This window comes from Geotrypetes seraphini, chromosome 7 (assembly GCF_902459505.1).
Source record: "Geotrypetes seraphini chromosome 7, aGeoSer1.1, whole genome shotgun sequence".
In the NCBI taxonomy this organism is placed as follows: Eukaryota; Metazoa; Chordata; class Amphibia; order Gymnophiona; family Dermophiidae; genus Geotrypetes; species Geotrypetes seraphini.
The window spans coordinates 48,949,300-48,968,757 of NC_047090.1; the positions used below are offsets into that span (position 1 = coordinate 48,949,300).

At 37.6% G+C, this 19,458-nt stretch overlaps 1 protein-coding gene across 16 annotated transcripts in view; it reads right to left on the minus strand.

Moving 5' to 3' along the window:
- MICAL3 (microtubule associated monooxygenase, calponin and LIM domain containing 3) overlaps positions 1–19,458 on the minus strand; it is a 711,269-nt gene that overhangs the window by 9,818 nt on the left and 681,993 nt on the right. For 12 of the 16 annotated variants that reach the window (XM_033950894.1, XM_033950891.1, XM_033950892.1 and 9 more), the window contains one exon: positions 4,759–4,809. The exons of the other annotated variants lie outside the window; for them this stretch is intronic. In XM_033950894.1, the coding sequence (XP_033806785.1) occupies positions 4,759–4,809 (51 nt within the window). The remainder of the gene's footprint in view (positions 1–4,758; positions 4,810–19,458) is intronic. 16 annotated transcript variants of the gene reach the window in all.

The window sequence follows — 19,458 nt, forward strand, 5'->3', positions numbered from 1 at the left end:
CCAGTGCCTCCTTCGCCCCCAGTGCTCCTTCCTCCTGCTCCCCGAAGCCGTGCTGAAGACCTGTCTGTCTGCCCCCAAGCTGAGCTGCCACCGATTCCTACTCCCCTCTCCTCCCCTCCCAGTCCTTCTGTCTCCTTCCCTGTGGGGTTGTCGCCTGTTCTATGCAATAGGATTGGATCATGAATTTAGTTTTTTGATCCACTCTAATGGCAAGGAAGGGGCGTATATAAAATGTTACCTATATGTCCTTCTGCATGACACGCAGATACTTTGACGCCAATACAACCAACCAGGCCACCTATTCGAGGTATGTAGCATTCATTAACTTCCCTTTACTTTCTTTTTTGGTTTGCTACGCTTACTCACTTTTTGTATTTTCTCTTCCCTGTAGATCTCACCGTTCTATGATATGGACTTATCCCATTACTTTACATATCTTTGTCTTTAATAATGAGATCTTTGTTTGGGACTTTTATAAGAAAGGTGATTTACTATAATTGCAATTGCAATGGAGCCAAAACATCTGAGCATTTCAGGTTGAAATGTGTTGAAGCTCATTGCTCAATACATTTGCATGATAATAGCTACATGTAATAAGAGATATTTCAAACTGTTTATGTTGTTCATTTTGTCATATTATTTCTGAGGCTAAAGTAAATTATTATGGCAACTGAAAGTAAGGAGTCAGTAGTTGCATAATTATTTATTTGTGGGGAACTGTGCCGTTACACAAAGTATTATGGTATACAGTTAAAACACTACCAGTGAACATATAGAATGGACAAACCAGGTCCCCAGGACAAAGATAACCCCATGTAACAAAACAGGTAGTAAAATGAACATAATCTCCATACCTGCAACAGACAAAGTTCTAGCGAGATACAACTCACCAAGACCAATACCTGCAACAGACAGTCATGCCAAGATAGAAGGGCGTGTTTTATATCAGTACATAGATAATGCATGTATGTAACCCTAGTAACGGAAAATGCACTCAGGTAACTCAGCGCAACAGAAAATGCTCGTTCCAATGGACATTTCAGTTTGCGAATATTATGCTCACCGTTCACGCGCATAACAGTGAGGAATGTGTATTTACGTTACGCGCTATCACCTGTTTTGTCATGCACGCAATTATCTGTGCTGAGTTGTCATGCGAGCGATTATGTTGCATGCATTTGACCATGCGCACTATTGTCTTGCATGCAATTGTATGCATGCGTTTGTCTTGTGTGCATTTGACCAGCCACCAGACCCCCCAATCCTCTTTATAAGCAGCCAAGAAGGCCCAACACCTGACCCCATTCTCCACCAACCTGTGTCTTGCAGATGCTTCCACATCCACCAGGACCTAGAATCCCTCAGGTGCCGCTTGAGAACCCAGCCCAAATCTGGTGCGTAACACGGCGCCTCAGATTTCAACATAAATACTCCACAAACAGTAGACCTACAATTTCCCTGGTCCCCCATCATGTCCTACATGCGATGCACCCATCTCTGCTCTGCACCTGCTACCATCAGGATCTCAAACAATGAGATGATATAGGAAGGATCGGGGGAGGTATATGGAAAAATTTGGTTCTTACCTTGTTAATTTTCTTTCTTGTAAACCCACACTCTATTCCTGAACCCTTGGGCAGTCAATCTCTTCTTGTGAGATCTCTTGTAGGAAGCGTCATTTGCATACTTTTGTTCCTCCTCTCTTACCTCTGAACTGCCCTTCAATTCCTCAGTGTGCAATAGTGCTGCCCGATTTCTGATTCAACTCGATTCACCTATTCATTTCAGGTGAATCGATTCAAATCGATTTGTTTTTGTAAAAAATCGGCCTTGCTGATTTGGGCCCCAATCCTCCTCCCCGTGCCTTCAGGTCTCCTAAAGCAGGAGCGGCAGCACTGCCTCTTGTTGGCTATCCACTGCCGCTCCTGCTTTAGGGGGCGAGGGGGGAGGGTCAGTCATCTTCAATGCAAGACCCGCGCACCTATCTGGAGTTCTATTTCACCCCCCATGGGATCCGGTACTTACTCTGCTAGATCCTCAAAAGCACTGCACATGTTCACTATCAGGACCGTGGGCAGCGTTACAAACACACTGCCTTTGTGAGCCCTGGAAGATTTCCCTCTGCTCCTTGCCTGCATTTTAGGAAAGCACTTTCATTTTCTTCATTAAGGCTGCGCTCAATACTAGGGCTTATGCTTATTTTATGTTCTTTTTTGGAGGCTAGTAGTATTTGTAAAGTTCACACGCTAGCTTGCCACAAGATGCTTTTAGTTTTTTTTCCGTTCTGTCTCCCCTTTCGTTTTGCTTATGCAGGGCCGGTGGACAGTTTCCCTCCCATCAGGTAGCAAGTTACATTATATATCTTTTATATTTATAAATATATATTTTTTTAGTTTGTAGTCCCCTGATAGTTTCTCTCCCATTGGATAGTGAGTTTCACTTTCTTACAGGCCTTTGTCTTTAGCATTTTTGCTTCATCTTTATATCAGATTCTTTCCCATCGGCTAGCGTGTTCTATTTTGTAATATTCTCTTATTATTTAATTTGTAGTCGCCTGACTGGTTCTCTCCAATCGGTGTATTTTTAGTGGGGACAATGCCAGGCAGACAATTGCGTGAATGTCAGCGCACTGGATTAAAACAGTATTTTAAAGCGCTCTGAGGGGGTGTTGGGGGGGAGAAACCCCATTATAGAGGAAACAGCGCTTTTTCCCTATTTTTAGGGAAAAATTACAGTTTCCTCTGTAATTGGGGGGAGGAGGTGTTTATCCTCCACCCACCCCCAACGGGAGTGCCAACAGTTCTAAGTAAAGTAGGGGAGCGCTTTAAAATACTGTTTTAATCCAGCATGCTGACGTCCTGCACGCAATTGTCTCAAGCGGTTTTGACTCGTCACCATTTAGAACAGTCACTATAGTCCTGAAGCATCAGAGAGAGAAGAACCATCAGCTCAGTTGTGATGTGTGTATACTGTATGTACTTGTATTGCAAGACATTGCTTGTATATCAGGTTAAAATTTAATCAAATGTTTTGCTTGTCTTGCAAAACACTTGCAATCCAAGGTTTTACTGTACTTCTGTTATTGTAAGGAGTCAGCACCACATAGAATTTTTCCATTTTCATATGCAATGAGTTCAAAATATATGAATAAAAAAATCAATAGAAAACTTAAAAAATAGTGAACATATACATTTATAGATTTCAATACTATTCAAAAGAACCCAAATTTATGGTACAAACCCAACTTAGGAGAAAAAGAATCGATAAGCGATCATGAGAAAAGCAGAGGGCCTGAGAGCTGTTATATGCAAATTCTACATGAAGCTAGTTGCAGCTCACATACATGTGAGGGAACAGTCTCACAAGTGCATGGAAGAATTATCACAATACTTAGTGGAAAGACAAGACTCGTCTAAACACTTTCAAACAATACTGATGTGCAAAGCTTAACTTGCCAGCGAGATCAAAATTTCAGCATACCCAACAATGTCCCTTCCTTAGTGTGTGGGGATACACAGTAAGAATTAAGTTATAAAAAATATTTACAAGGAAGGTGAATAAAGTTGCTATGATCTTAGCATGTAATTTAATCAGTTTGGGGTAGCCACATACTGGATGCTAGCAGAGTTTAAAAGAATTTACATTTTTCTTCTTCCCTCCCCTTTTTAACTGGTCAAAAATGACATCATAATTTCATGTTGTAGCAAAACGTGAACTCAACATATACAATATATCTACAGATTGGCAAGTATAGATTTACACTGTTGCTTCTCTAAAGAAATTCAGAAAAAGCCTAGTTAGTGAAGGGAACTTCCCAACCGATGCCATCAGTGGTCCTGTTTCTATAAATCCATGATGTGTACTATTTCATACATATGGCTTAATATTCTAATTCTCTAGATAAAAGACCACAGGCATCTGTTCCAGGTATCCCTTGTTGGGAAGTCCTAAATTAGTAGACAAAGAATTAATATTGCAGCAGGAATAGAGTGATGGGAAGAAATTCCTTTCTTTTATTTTAGAAAGGAAGGCAGACTATTATTGACTATAATAATGTATATTCGATTTCCAATGAAAGAACCCCTCTACTATTTGCTTTAGTGATAGCAAAATAAATCAAATCAAGCAGGGAACGGGAAATTTGTCTGCATACAAAGGGTTTGCAAGACAATGTATACTTTAAACTAATTGAGCTTCAGTGTGATAAGAGGGAATACAACTCATATTCACTCCCCACTATAAACATATTCTTGGCAAAAATTCAGCATAAGTTCTGCAAATGGCTCTGCAAAATTATATATAAAAATAATCTGACATCTGTACCGACTGATTCTTCCTAGTGACATTATTTGTGTGTCGGTGCAAGAGGCAGGGTTTATTACCACAAATGCACATTTATAGGAAACTTCTATAAAGAATCATAGGCACAGAGAGCTGCCTATAAAATTTCAACAGGATAAATGCAGGCAAGCAGCTATGAAGTATAATTTATCCTGCACATGTTAACAATTTCATGTGTTAATAAAACTTAACACTAAAATTTTCACCCAAAAATTCAAATCATAAAATAGTCAAAGGGAATACTGCAACACAAACAAAATGTTTTAGATTAATTGACCTATAGCAAAGGAAACTTGCAAGTATCTGTCAGCTGATTCTGAGGTTTTCTTGTTTATGAGTGAAGAGACAGGAAGAAATGGGAACGGGAAAGGAGAAGGGCAGCAGGGTTAGTAGCAGTATTGTCTCTGCTATACATACCACCCAGGTGTAAGTCGATGAGTTCACTGTAATAAGATTCTCCCCAATAGTCTACAAGGAATCATTAGAGAGAGTTATTGCATCAAAAACCCACCCCCAAAATGAGAGAGCAAAATTAGAGACAGTAAAAGACAGGTATAACATGGGAACAGACACAGACCTCTAGACAAAGTATAGAAGGGCATTTCCAATAAGACAGCTATGTTCGACTTTGGATGTTTTGAGAAAAAGTCCAAAAATTGTGTGGAGAAAATGTCCATTTCAAAACTTGCAAGTTGTTTATTTATTTATATTTTTTAAAATGACCCAGCTAGATGTCCATTTTTTTAAAAAAATTATCAAAAAAACAACATCCAAAACAAGCCATTTGCATGTAGGAGGGGCCAGCAATTTTAATGAACTGGCCATACAGATATGCCAGCAGAGCAGTGGGGCCCTAGGGGATACTGTTGACGTCACATTAAAGATGGCAGGTACACATCTCACCATAACCCCCGTATAGTATATGGTGAGCCCTCCAAAACTCCCACAAAACCTGCTGTACTCACCTGTCTACCACCCCAATAGCCCTTATGTCTGCAGGTGTCACCTATATGGCAGTGCAGTGGGTTTTGGTAGGCTAACACGTTCCACCACAAGTGTACTAGTTAGGGTGGTATATGAGCCTGGGTCCCCTCTTCTGTAGTCCATTGCACTGCCCACCAGGCTACTCCAGAGACCTTTGCAGCTCTACTAGGACTGGCCATTGTATCTGCAGTTGTTAGACAGATATGTACTGTTTCTTGCAGATATTTCTTTTGGTTTTTTTTTTGGGGGGGTGAGGGGTCAGTGACCACGGGTGGTGTGTGAGGGGGGCCATATATTCATCCCTCCAGTGGTCATCTGGTCAGTTTGGTACCTTTTTGGTTCTTATACATTTTAAAAACAGGTCTAGCCCAAAATATCTAAATTGTGCCTTGGACATTTTGTAAAATGTTTATCGCTGTAAAACGTCTAAGTGCGAGGACGCCCTAATCTCACCCGAAACACATCTCTAACACGCCTCTTAAGATTTAGACGCACTAGAGACAAAACAACCAGAAAGATGTTTAGAAAGTCAGTTTCAAAAATGATGTTTTGACTAGTAAGATGTCCAAATGCCGTTTTTTGCCATCTTTTGGACGTCTATCTGTTTTGAAAATGAGCCTCATAGTTTAAAAGATTATTTGAATCAATGCCTATTTTCATTTGCCCATAAAATAAAAAAGGACAAATCTGCATACAATATATAATGTTATCTTAAGTTACAATCTGAATGATTGTGTAGGGGGAATTTTTACTTTGCTATAATACTTCTATAAAGTGTCTTAAACATATACAATTCTTTTAAACTAACATTCCACGAGAAAAGGATCTTTCGGCAGGTGTGCTGGAGAAGAACAAATATTTATAATACATTGTAAAGAACCAATTCTATATTTTGCAAAAAAAAAAAAAAAAGAGAGAGAGCAAGAAGCTGGTTACCACTGCTCTCCTTAATTATATAACAATGAAAAAATTATTTGTGAGAAATAAAATAAATTTTACGTATAGTTATCTGAAAATGGAACCACCAAAGCAGACTCAAAAGCTCATGTATATCATTTTCTCAGCACAGTGCTTATGTTGCTCCGATCACAGTCTGAAAAGAATCCACTATAGAAGCACAAATAAAACAGAACAAAAATGAACAGAATGGGAAGTGGTACATCAAAAGGAAGAGTAGATTTCATTTCAGTGACACTGATCTCTTAGCTAGACTAGGTGAAAAAAACACTTTTCTTTAATAATGAGGATAACATATATTCCTATTCTATTCCAATAGTATTGGATAGATTACAAGGTGGTTCAGGTCAGTTCCCAGGATTTGTTATGGAAACAAGAGAAAAGAAAATTTAAATTTTGCATTTCATAGAAAGTAATGTGAGCAGTGGAGACAAAATGCAGGCCACTCAGACATATTCATACTCTGAAGTAGAGGTCCTAAGCAGGCAAATCGAAGTCACATATTTAGACGGGTGGTAAACCCTTAAGTTGCCGAAACAGGGTCAATGACTGATAAAGGAAAGTATAAGCTGGCTTTGCCTCCTATATACCTAGGATATATTTTTATTAAAGTATGTTTCAAATACATCTGATAGCAGCCAAGTATCCATTTTACAGTGGCATACTGTATATTTAGGAAAACCTAATTTTTTTGGCCACCATTTACCTAACAAAATTTCAAACCACCAAGAGGTTATATCAGCTCTTAGAACTGGCAACTCTGATCCTTAAATGTCAAGCTCAGCTGTGTTTTTATGATAACCATATTGAATATATATGAGAGAGTACATGCAAATCTCTATTGCATGCAAATGCATTTCATGCATATTTATTGTAGTTATCCTGAAAACATACTTGTGATATTCAAGGACCAGAGTCGCCTACCCTTGTCTTACCAACCAATGTAAAAAGGTTACATTAAAAAATCAGTGTTAAAAATGTTATTGTAGTGTTTTTAACTTCTGTGTTCTTTGGGGTTTTGTTGGGGTTTGTTTTAACCAGATGTAATACAGTATGAGATGCATGGTGCACAATAATTAAAACTGTGCACTAAATCTGAAGTTTAAAAAAAACTGCGTTAAAATGGATATAAGTTTAAAGTTTGAAGTAAACTTTATGTTCTTTAATTTCAATGGTTAAAACCAAAAAATCTCTAGTGACTTTTGTTGCTGTCCCTGTCCCATTCCTGTAAGCCCTGCCTTAATTGCAGAAGCCTCGAACATTTATGATTTTAAAGCGCAGACGAGAATAGAGTTTGCAGGAATGGGTTAGGGGCAGGAAAAGAACTCACGGGGACGGAATGGGAAAATGAGTTCCCGTGGGGACGGGGGAAAATTTGTTCCTGTGTCATTCTCTAGGTGAGAAGATGAGTGGGGATGGATATGGATGAGTGGAAGTTGCAGGGGTCTTAGACTGTGTTGCAGGGGTCTAACACAGTGCTTCTTAACCGCGTAACCGTAAGTTCAACGCGGTTTACAAAAGATTATAAACAATATCACGAAGAACAAGATACTTGAACCAGTAGTATGGAGACACAGGGACCTTGGATCAGGGGTTCACATATCTGTAGTGCTATTTTGGTACTGCAGATTTGCAAAATAGGTTTTGAGTGACTTATTTACAGGGTTTTTTACTACTTCACATTAGTAAAACAAAAGATTTACTACTTCACATCTGGTAAAACAAAAGATTTGTATTATGACTACTGAGTACATAAAAGGACCTGAAAATGTTCTATGGTGATTAGCATGAGAAACCAGTCATTTAACATGAATTTTTTTAAATTTATATATTCCTTGAGTTTCTTTCAGACTACAACCAAAAATCACACACACACATACACATACATATATATACACACACACGTGTGTATGTATATATATATATATATATACATGAGAAACTGAGACATGATTTCTGAAACATATTTATATGAGGCTAATTTTATAACATGGTGCCTATGTGAAAAGTCCTAAAAGACACCTACTTCATAAAAAGCAACATAGGTGCCTATATGCTTTTAAAAATTAGATTTATAAAATTACTCCTTGTAGTTCACCAGTGCTCATGCAAAAATCTACTTCTGCTCTAAAGGTATAAATTTCTGGGTATACTCTAGGGGAATAATTTAAAAAAAGCTCTGTCTACATGTGAAGCCTGTTTCACAAGCAGAAAATGTGCTTTTATAGAACTGTTTGGCCAGGAACTCTGTGGTCGTCATACGGGTGATTAGCTTCACTAAGGGATAGTAGCCCTGAAGAAACCCTCTGAGTGAAACATGTTGGCTTATTTATCCCTCAGAACCTGACCACTTAAGTTAAGCATTAAATAAATTATAAATAATTGATTAAGAATTATGTTTACATCTAACTAAAAATACAAAAAATTTATATAAGAGACCCGGTGAGGATTAAATGCATAAAGCCAGATACTACGAAATATACTTGAGTATCTTGGTGGCATTTCTGAGGGTCTGGGTGATCAACTAGTATAAGAGAGGGGGATTAAGAGGTAGTTGAAGTTGGATTACTCTCAAAGCAACATACTTATATGACATACTCTCTCATAATCACGTGGGCATGCTGATTATACAATTTACTTTTAGGTGATATGCACATAAAAATTTCCCAGGGGTATCCTTCAGTGAATCAGAGGCAAAGTTTTGTTGCACACATGCATTCCATAAAATATATTTATAAACATGTAGAGTACATGCACACTTTTACAGTATACCTTCTTTAGAGCAGGTGTAAATTTGTGAGTAGGCATTCATGTGCTATTGGGGTTAGATCTGGAAACCTATTTGAAAAAGGCACCCAGATGCCTAATTTGCCTTTATAACATTGGCTTAAAATAGGCATCTTTTTGGACTTCTCACAAGATTTCTGTTATAAAATTGTCATCCATGCATATCTTACAAGCATTTTAATTTTTTAAAATTTTCTTATAGATTTTTATATACTGCCTATCAAGATTATCTAAGCGGTTTGACAATCAGGCACTTAAGCATTTTCCTTTTCTGTCCCGGTGGGCTCACAATCTATCTAATGTACCTGGTGCAATGGAGGACTGAGTGACTTGCCCAGGGTCACAAGGAGCAGTTGTGTGGTTTGAACCCCAAACCTCAGGGTGCTGAGGATTTAGCTCTAACCATTAAACCATGCCTCCTAGCAACTCTGTTGAAAAAAAACTAAGCACCTATGAACACTTATGGGCCATTTCCATAAGAGTATGCACTCTCAGAATGGCTACTTTTAATACAGGTATATCTAAGTTCAATTTAAAAGAGCCCTATTCTGCAAGCAAAACATTCTTTAAATGTTGACAATACTTTATAATAATAATCATATCTATACAGTATCTCTATATCAATGAAACAAAGTTGAATATTAAAATGTATGGGGGTGGACAATTTTCAAAACTACAATTTAGTTTAGAGTTCATGGGTGTTATCCCTATGATTTTGCACAAATAATCAAAGGAAAAATACAAGCATTTTTCTTTGAACTATGCACATCTTTAGGCTCTTAGAACGGGCAATTTTCAAAACATTCTTTTACCCAGGCAAATTTGTATTAATTAGCATGTAAACAGATTTTGAAAACTATCCTACCTTCTTTCATTTTGGGATTTTTAAAAAAGATTTTTTTTTTTGGTAGGAATCATCAAAATTGCTGAGCTTAATTATCAAGAAATATGGGGAAAGTGTAGCCTATGGGCCTAAAGATTAATAGGGGCAAATTCTGAAAGTTTTTCCAGGGGGGCTAACACTCTTGGCATCAGTTCTGAGGGTTCATTTTGTAGTGGGGTGTTATGTTGAAACCTGGCATCAAAGGTTACTACACCGTAAAGTCACATTATTTTGACTATTTGCTAATATCGAGAATAACCGCCTCTGGCAGCAAGGACAGCAGCCAGACGCCATGGGAATAACTCTACTGAACAGTAAAGAAAATATAAAACTACATGCAATTATTTGGCAATGCATTTCTGTGCTAATGCTGTTCTCTGTTAATGCCTTCCTGTCCTGTAAATGATTTTATGGGATCTTGTGTTTCCATCTTGTAGGATGAATTTAAAGAAGATTTTAATAATGATACCATCAGTTAATGTCTTCTTGTGTTTGTCTAGTTGAAACATGTTTAGCATTTCTTAAATATGTATGCATGTAATTTTGTAAACCGCATAGTTATTATGCAATACATAAATTTTTAAATAAATAAATTCCTGTATACTCATGTACATATGAGGGGCATTCAATAATTTATCTAAGTATGAAAGAAAGTAGCAAGCATGTTGAAAGAAGTCTGTGCATTTTGTTACATGTCTCAAGGTTACTTATGCATAGTTGTGGCTCAGTGTGAGTCAAACATTCCAAGAGACAGGATGTCCAGAGAGTCATGTGAATCAAGTAAGAAACTGCTAGATTTGGAGCACCATTCAGTGATAAAATTTCTCATAAAAGAAGGGAAAAAGCCAAAGATCCATGAATGCATGACTGTAGTTTATGGTGAGTCTGCCCCATCATCTTACAAAGTAAAATTCTGGAGCAAGCAGTTTAAGTGGGTAGAGTCAATTGAAGATGACTTTCACATTGGACAGCCTGTGGAAGTAACTCAGAAATGTGCAAGAAAGTTGAACATTTAATTTTGTCAGACAGATGAATTAAGGTTTCCCCGAATAGCTGAAGAAATGGGCATCTCAGCAGGTACAGTTTGGAAAATGATTCATTAAAAGTTGGGCATGTCCGAGGTTAGGGCAAGATGGGTTCCAAGAATGCTGACATCATGTCAGAAGGCTACGGGGCTCCAATGCTGTTAGGAGATCTTGGAGATGTTCTGTGAAGACCAAGTGAAATTTTTTTCATCATTTGGTGACTGGAGATAAGACTTAGGTCTATCACAGAGATCATGAGTCCAAAATGGAGCCAATGCAATGGGAGCACAAATCATCCCCCACCCCAAAAAAGTCCAAGAAAGAAAAATCTGCAGGCAATTATGGCAACTGTCTTCTGGGATGATGAAGGACTTTTGCTTCTGGAGTTCATGCCACACAAGACAACCATAACCGGAGAAAGTTACACCAACACAATGATTTCTTTGCAGGAATCAATCAAGGAGAGTGTGGCGCCATGGTTAAAGCTACAGCCTCAGCACCCTGAGGTTGTGGGTTCAAAACCATGCTGCTCCTTGTGATCCTGGGCAAGTCACTTAATCCCCCCCCCCATTGCCCCAGGTACAATAGATAGATTGTGAGCCCGCCGGGACAAATAGGGAAAAATGCTCGAGTACCTGAATAAATTCATGTAAAACCATTCTGAGCTCCCTTGGGAGAATAGTATAGAAAATTGAATAAATAAATAAAAAAAGATGAGGAAAACTCACATCAGGTGTGCTGTTTCTTCATGACAATGTGTTGGTGCAAATATCATGACAATCACAGGCTGCCATCCGAGAATGTGGGTTTTAGCAACTGAACCATCTACCCTATAGTCCTGATCTGTCTCCCTTGGATTATTTCCTGTTTCAAATTTTGAAGAAATCTCTTCATGGACAGCGGTTTTCAAGTGATGAAGATGTAAAGGAAGCTGTGATATCCTGGTTTGAAGGTCAAAGAGAAGAATTCTTTTCAAAGGGGTTAACGTCATTGCAGGAAAAGTGGATGAAGTGTATGGAGCTATTAGGGGACTATACTGAAAAATAAAAACATTTTCTTTTTTTAAACTCTTTTCTTTCCTACTGAGGTAGATAAATTATTGAATGCCCCTTGTATATGCATAGAGGTAGCCAGCTGCGTAGAAATTTTCTGCTGGCTCCCACAAAACTATTAACCAGAGAGAAGCAGATTGCTTCTCACTACTCTAAACTGCTCCCTTTCCCCTTCTCACTTAAGTTTCAAGTTTTATTTAAAATTTGATTAATCGCGTAAACATAATTCTAAGCGATGAACATGGCTAAACATTTTTTTACAACATTCAGGGGAACAATATATGCAAACCAAAGTTAGACCTCCACTATATATATGTTCAAATCACAATAGTTCCTCAGAATGCCACACAATAAAGTAGTGTGGTAGCCGTCCTCACTGGAACATTTTTTTGTGAATATTGACCTAATGTGCAACTTCTTGTTATGTCTTGTAATAAGTTATAGTGGAGGTCTGACTTTGGTTTACATTATTTTGATATCTTTGTGCAAGTTTGTGATTTTGCATGTTGAACAATATATGCGACATAGACTGGACGTACAGGACATACAGTACAGATAGGAAAAAGGGTAAGAAATACAATAATTGATAGAAAATGAGACAAATAAGGAATAAGACAAAAGGAAGGATTGAAAAAACATTGAAGCTTTCAAGAGAGTCAATAGTAGCTCTCTGCTCTTGGCAGTGGGAGGAGTCCACACAGTCTGAATGATAGCCTCTCCACTGGCATGAAATCAGAGGCAAAGCAACTTTGCACCTTGAAACCTCTGAAAAATTCAGTGAACAGAGGTATCCCCCCTCCTCACCCTCTCCCCCTGCCACAACTGGATGGGTCCGCATGTCCACCTGTAAGGAAAGTGTGATAAGCATAATTGCTATCTAATACAGCTATTATTAAGATAGAGGGTTGTATTTTAATCCGTTGTTTTTATACTTTTTAGAGCAATAATCCGACCCCTGATGAAGCCCTATACTGGGTGAAACGGGGCCCGTTGGGTGATTATCTGAGGATTATACCGGCGGATACCATTCAAAAGCTAAGTGCCGGTTTTTGATTTTTCAATGCATTCTTAGTTTGGTGCATGAAATTTTATTTGCATATAAAAAATTAAAAAAATTTTGCTGAATATATTCATGAGAAACTCTCAATAGCTCGATGAAAGATACCATTATGTCTGCAGTAGTTGGCTTATAGATAATGATCAAGCTAACGCAGGCGTCTGAGAGCTTAAGAGACCCACTTCTATTTTGATGATACAAGTTAATAAGTCCTTGTTTGTATTTACCTTCAGAGGTTAGGACTTTATCCATTTTGTGACTCAGTGTATTTCACTTTAGTGTGATGGCAGCTGAAGGGTGGAAAAGTGTATTTAGCTTTACCACAGAACGTGTGGGAAGAATTTTGGATGTGTCCACACAGTTTGACTCTATACAATCTACTGATAATGACACTTCGTTGTGGTCAAATATAACTAAGAATTTTAAATCAATGATAGGCATGGAGATTAACAGCCACATCCTTATAGAATATTGCAAAAAAGAACGAATCCCTAGGGGGTTACGTGTCAATAAGGCACCTCAAATTTTTAAAGAGGACAGCCAGTTTCTTGATACTTGGAATAAGATCTTAAATAAATGTTCTTTAGATCTTATGCTTTTAATTATTGAGAATAGCAATAAGATCATTAATCAACAAAAAGAACAATTAGATAAAGACATCAATGATCTCAAAGCAAAAGTGTCAGATGATGACTTCAGTAAAAATTTGAAAGATCTTAATGAAAATATGGAGAAGTTTAAGGAAGGTTTAAAGAAAAACAAATTAAAAAAATTCAAAAGAGACGAACAGGACTATTTAAACAATAAGGTGTATCCTTGGATGTCTTCAACTGATCAGACAGATACTAACATTGATAAAAGTTCAAATTCCGATATTTCCTCATTTTCGTCATCTAGTAGTGGTAAGAGTGGAAGCAACAATCCATATTTTTTACGGGGAGGCCAAAACAGTCGCAGAGGCAGAATGAGAGGAAACAGAGTGTTACAACGATCCAGACCAACAACCAGATCTCAAACGCGCAAAAATCAGTGGTAGTGAATCTATCTAAAAAAGAACTGAATGAAACTGAATTGAAGGTATTATCATTGGGACTTTCCTTTGTTCCTTCCACTAAGTTTGATGAATTTCAATTTCATATCGATTTTGAAAAATTTATAAGAAAATTACATTTGAAGACATTCTTTGGAGATAAAGAGAATAAAAATGATCGTACCATCATATTTCCTAAATCTAATTGGTCTCCACCGACTCCCTTAGACATGACTGTACATGCCTTTAAGAAATGTGTCTTAAAAGACATTAAGAATTGGCAACAAACAGATATAAGATCATGTAGTAATTTAAGTAAAGAAGAAAGATCGGCCATTGATGCATTGAAAAATGACACAACTATTGTGATAAAAAAAGCTGATAAAGGCGGTGCAATCGTAGTAATGGAGAAAAATTATTATCACAATGAAATTTTAAGGCAATTAAACATAACAGACACCTATGAGAAACTTGCTTTAGATCCTTCAAAACGATTACAACGACTAATTTTGAAAATAACTAATCAAGGGAGACAAGAGGGATTTTTGACCATAAAAGATCATAAATTCTTAAATAAATATGCCCCTATAGTTCCAGTTTTCTATACACTTCCAAAGATTCACAAAGATCCTATCAAGCCTCCAGGAAGACCTATTATGTCATCCAGAGGCTCCTTGTTGGAACCGTTATCGAAATTCATCGATGAATTTTTGAAGTATGAAGTAGTCAAAACAGAAGCATATATACAAGATTCAAGAGACATTATGGCGAAATTAATGGACAATAAAATACAAGATTATCCTTATTTGTTAGTCACTTTTGACGTGACGTCATTGTACACGTCAATCCCCCAGGATGAAGCCTTGCTTATCATTAAGAAAATACTGGATGCCAGAGTAAGACCCCATATGATTCCTACATCTTTTTTATTACAACTAGCCAGAATCGCGATGAAAGAAAATTTTTTCATCTATGACAACAAGTTTTACAAACAACTAAAAGGAGTTGCAATGGGAGCTGTGTTTGCTCCCTCCATTGCAAACCTTTATATGGCGGATTTCGAAGATAACTGGATTAAACATTCTCCATTTGAGTCTTTAATACATTGCTGGTATCGTTATATTGACGACATTTTTGTACTGTGGAAGGGCACAGAAGACGATTTGAAAAGCTTTAATGTGTGGCTTAACAGTTGTGACATCAATTTATCTTTTACAATGAATTTTTCTAAAACACAAATGATTTTTCTAGATCTGTTAATCATTCAGCAAAATGATTATTTTGACTTTGAAGTATACACAAAACCAACTGATCGAAATACTTTATTGAATTTCAAAAGCTGCCATCCACCGAGTCTGAGAAAAAACTTACCTTTTTCCCAGTTTTTAAGGATTAAAAGAAACTGTTCATCGGATAAAACTTTTAAAAAACATGCAAAGGTTTTATGTAAAAAACTGGATGATAGAGGGTATCCAAAAGATGTGGTTAATAAAGCATTTAAAAGATCAAAATATTATCAAAGAGAATGGTTGCTACAAAAAAAGCAAAAAGAAGAGAATTCTTCTGAGAAATGTACTTGTATACTTCGTTATTCTACACATGGAACTGATGTAGCCAACATTCTTCGAAACAATTGGAAAATCATTCAAACTCACCCATTGTTTCAGGAACATGATCTACAGATAGCCTTCGCAAGAGGAAGCAATTTTAAAGATCTTTTGTCGCCAGCTGTGATCCCGAATATTGAAAAATCCTTGAGAATCTTACCTGAAGGTTTTTATAAATGTGGACATTGCAGTATTTGCCATCTCACAATAACACAAAAAGCCTTCATAAATCCACTAACTGGCAAAAAATATGATATCAAACATTTCTTGACTTGTGACTCAAATTTCATAATCTATGTAATTGTATGTCCGTGTAATTTGTTGTATGTAGGCATGTCAACTCGCTCCTTTAAAACAAGAATCTCAGAGCATAAATCCAGCCTTAAATGTCAGAGACTAAATGCCCCCTTGGTAGAACATTGTAATTTAAAATCTCATAGTTTCTCTGATCTCCGTTTCTTTTGTATTGATAAAGAAATAGCTAATCCGAGAGGTGGAGACAGAAAAAGAAAACTTCTACAGAAGGAGTCTCGATGGATTTTCCGTCTTGACACGTTGAAACCTAAGGGTCTAAACTCTGCAATAGAATGGAACTCCTTTTTTTAGTTTAAGAATCCCATTGTAATTGAGTCAGCATTTAGTGCGTTCACATCTAAAAAATAAAAAAGAAAAAAAGAAAAGACTAAAATTTCATTTGAAATTCTACACATGCGCATTAGCGGTAGTGATAAAAAGCGCATGCGTGGCGTTGTAACATCGCAAACGCCATTTTTTGAAGTTAAAGAACGAGCCTTAATAGCTCGGTGAGTACCCGACAGCTTTTTAAGTTATTATTAAGATAGAGGGTTGTATTTTAATCCGTTGTTTTTATACTTTTTAGAGCAATAATCCGACCCCTGATGAAGCCCTATACTGGGTGAAACGGGGCCCGTTGGGTGATTATCTGAGGATTATACCGGCGGATACCATTCAAAAGCTAAGTGCCGGTTTTTGATTTTTCAATGCATTCTTAGTTTGGTGCATGAAATTTTATTTGCATATAAAAAATTAAAAAAATTTTGCTGAATATATTCATGAGAAACTCTCAATAGCTCGATGAAAGATACCATTATGTCTGCAGTAGTTGGCTTATAGATAATGATCAAGCTAACGCAGGCGTCTGAGAGCTTAAGAGACCCACTTCTATTTTGATGATACAAGTTAATAAGTCCTTGTTTGTATTTACCTTCAGAGGTTAGGACTTTATCCATTTTGTGACTCAGGCTATTAGGGGACTATACTGAAAAATAAAAACATTTTCTTTTTTTAAACTCTTTTCTTTCCTACTGAGGTAGATAAATTATTGAATGCCCCTTGTATATGCATAGAGGTAGCCAGCTGCGTAGAAATTTTCTGCTGGCTCCCACAAAACTATTAACCAGAGAGAAGCAGATTGCTTCTCACTACTCTAAACTGCTCCCTTTCCCCTTCTCACTTAAGTTTCAAGTTTTATTTAAAATTTGATTAATCGCGTAAACATAATTCTAAGCGATGAACATGGCTAAACATTTTTTTACAACATTCAGGGGAACAATATATGCAAACCAAAGTTAGACCTCCACTATATATATGTTCAAATCACAATAGTTCCTCAGAATGCCACACAATAAAGTAGTGTGGTAGCCGTCCTCACTGGAACATTTTTTTGTGAATATTGACCTAATGTGCAACTTCTTGTTATGTCTTGTAATAAGTTATAGTGGAGGTCTGACTTTGGTTTACATTATTTTGATATCTTTGTGCAAGTTTGTGATTTTGCATGTTGAACAATATATGCGACATAGACTGGACGTACAGGACATACAGTACAGATAGGAAAAAGGGTAAGAAATACAATAATTGATAGAAAATGAGACAAATAAGGAATAAGACAAAAGGAAGGATTGAAAAAACATTGAAGCTTTCAAGAGAGTCAATAGTAGCTCTCTGCTCTTGGCAGTGGGAGGAGTCCACACAGTCTGAATGATAGCCTCTCCACTGGCATGAAATCAGAGGCAAAGCAACTTTGCACCTTGAAACCTCTGAAAAATTCAGTGAACAGAGGTATCCCCCCTCCTCACCCTCTCCCCCTGCCACAACTGGATGGGTCCGCATGTCCACCTGTAAGGAAAGTGTGATAAGCATAATTGCTATCTAATACAGCAGAGTCGTCCTGACTAGCCTGTTGAACATATTTGCTTAGGCATTCAAGAACTGTCAACCAATTAGCAATGACAGTCTTTGCAGAAGTTTGTACAGACTGATTAGAAGGGGGTAACCAATTCATCATAAGTTTTATGACAGACTTTTGTGTATCCACTGCATACTCACACCCTTGCTTTCTTAGTCAACAGGCTTTATGTGGGGAAAAACAGGAGTGGAAGGGCTGGAGCAAATACAATCTACTCTGTAACTTTCTTGTGGTTTTAAGACTTGGGACTCAGTTAATTACAGTATGGAGAACTTAAAATGACACAAGTCAGGGAGCACTTTATAGTGGGGGAGGAGAAGAATGCTTGGGCCATTGTTGGAGGAAGACAAAAGATATGTATGGTTTAGTGTATGGGGAGAGGGCAGAAGAGAAAGTTGATCCGCACTCTTCCCTTCCCCTGCTAATCAACTACAAGTTCAAGATGACCAAATATCAGAAATGCTCAGGTATCCCTACATCAACTGTCTCAGGGTTCATGGGCCAAACTATTCTTATCAGATAGCCTTTAGAAGTAGGGCGTCAGATGGAGCTCTATTTCCATGGCATGACAGACGATCTCAGAGGGCTCTTTCTAAATGGGTTCTCTGCCACCTCTTATATATAGCTCTTGAGCCAAGGTGGCCCAGGAAATTATCTAGAGCTGTTTCTATTCTCACAATCTGATCAGGTATTGTGTGAGCAGGCTTAACATCCACAATCTTTGAAAAGAGAGAAATGGAATCTGTGTACAGTCTGTCCTGAGTTACAATGATGGGTCCAAGATGTCAATGTTAATGTAGCTGGATGTTGGTTTACCTCTACTCTTGAGTTATACTTTTCTTCCCTCTAGCAAAATGTGCTTGATGTGTTTGAGTTTCTCTTCTTTAGTCTCTCATTAAAGGGTAAGTAAATTTTGGTTGCCATGTCAACTTCAAAAAGCTTATTTAAAGAAAATACTGTTACATAAATCTGAACAGACTCAAATAAGAAACGACTCCATCAAGTGTGAATTTTTTTAAAGAATGGGCATGACAATAATGGAAAAATTATGTTCTTGCCTGTTAATTTTCTTTTCTTTAGACGCAGCAGATGAATCCAGAGACTAGTGGGATAGCACACATCGACCAGCAGGTGGAGATAGAGAACTGATTAACAGGTGGTCGTCTGATTTCCTCTCCCAATGCCGAAGAGAAGGTGCAGGAGTGGGAATAAGGATGCTGAAAGGACATGGAGAAGACAGTGGGGAGAAGAAGCTGAAGGGAAATGGGGAAGTGAGAGTGGGGAGAAGATGCTGGCAGGGAAGAAGACAGAGATGCCAGACTATGGGGGAAAGGAGGGAAGAAGATGGGTGCCAGACCAAGTTGGAGGGAGGAGAAAGGGAGAGGCACAGAAACAGAGCAAATGGAAGATGCAGAGAGAAGAGAGACAGTGGATGGAAGGAATTGAATGAGAAGATGAGGAAAGCAGAAACCAGACAACAAAGGTAGAAAAAAAATTATATTTCTTTTTCTGCTTTAGGATAAAGT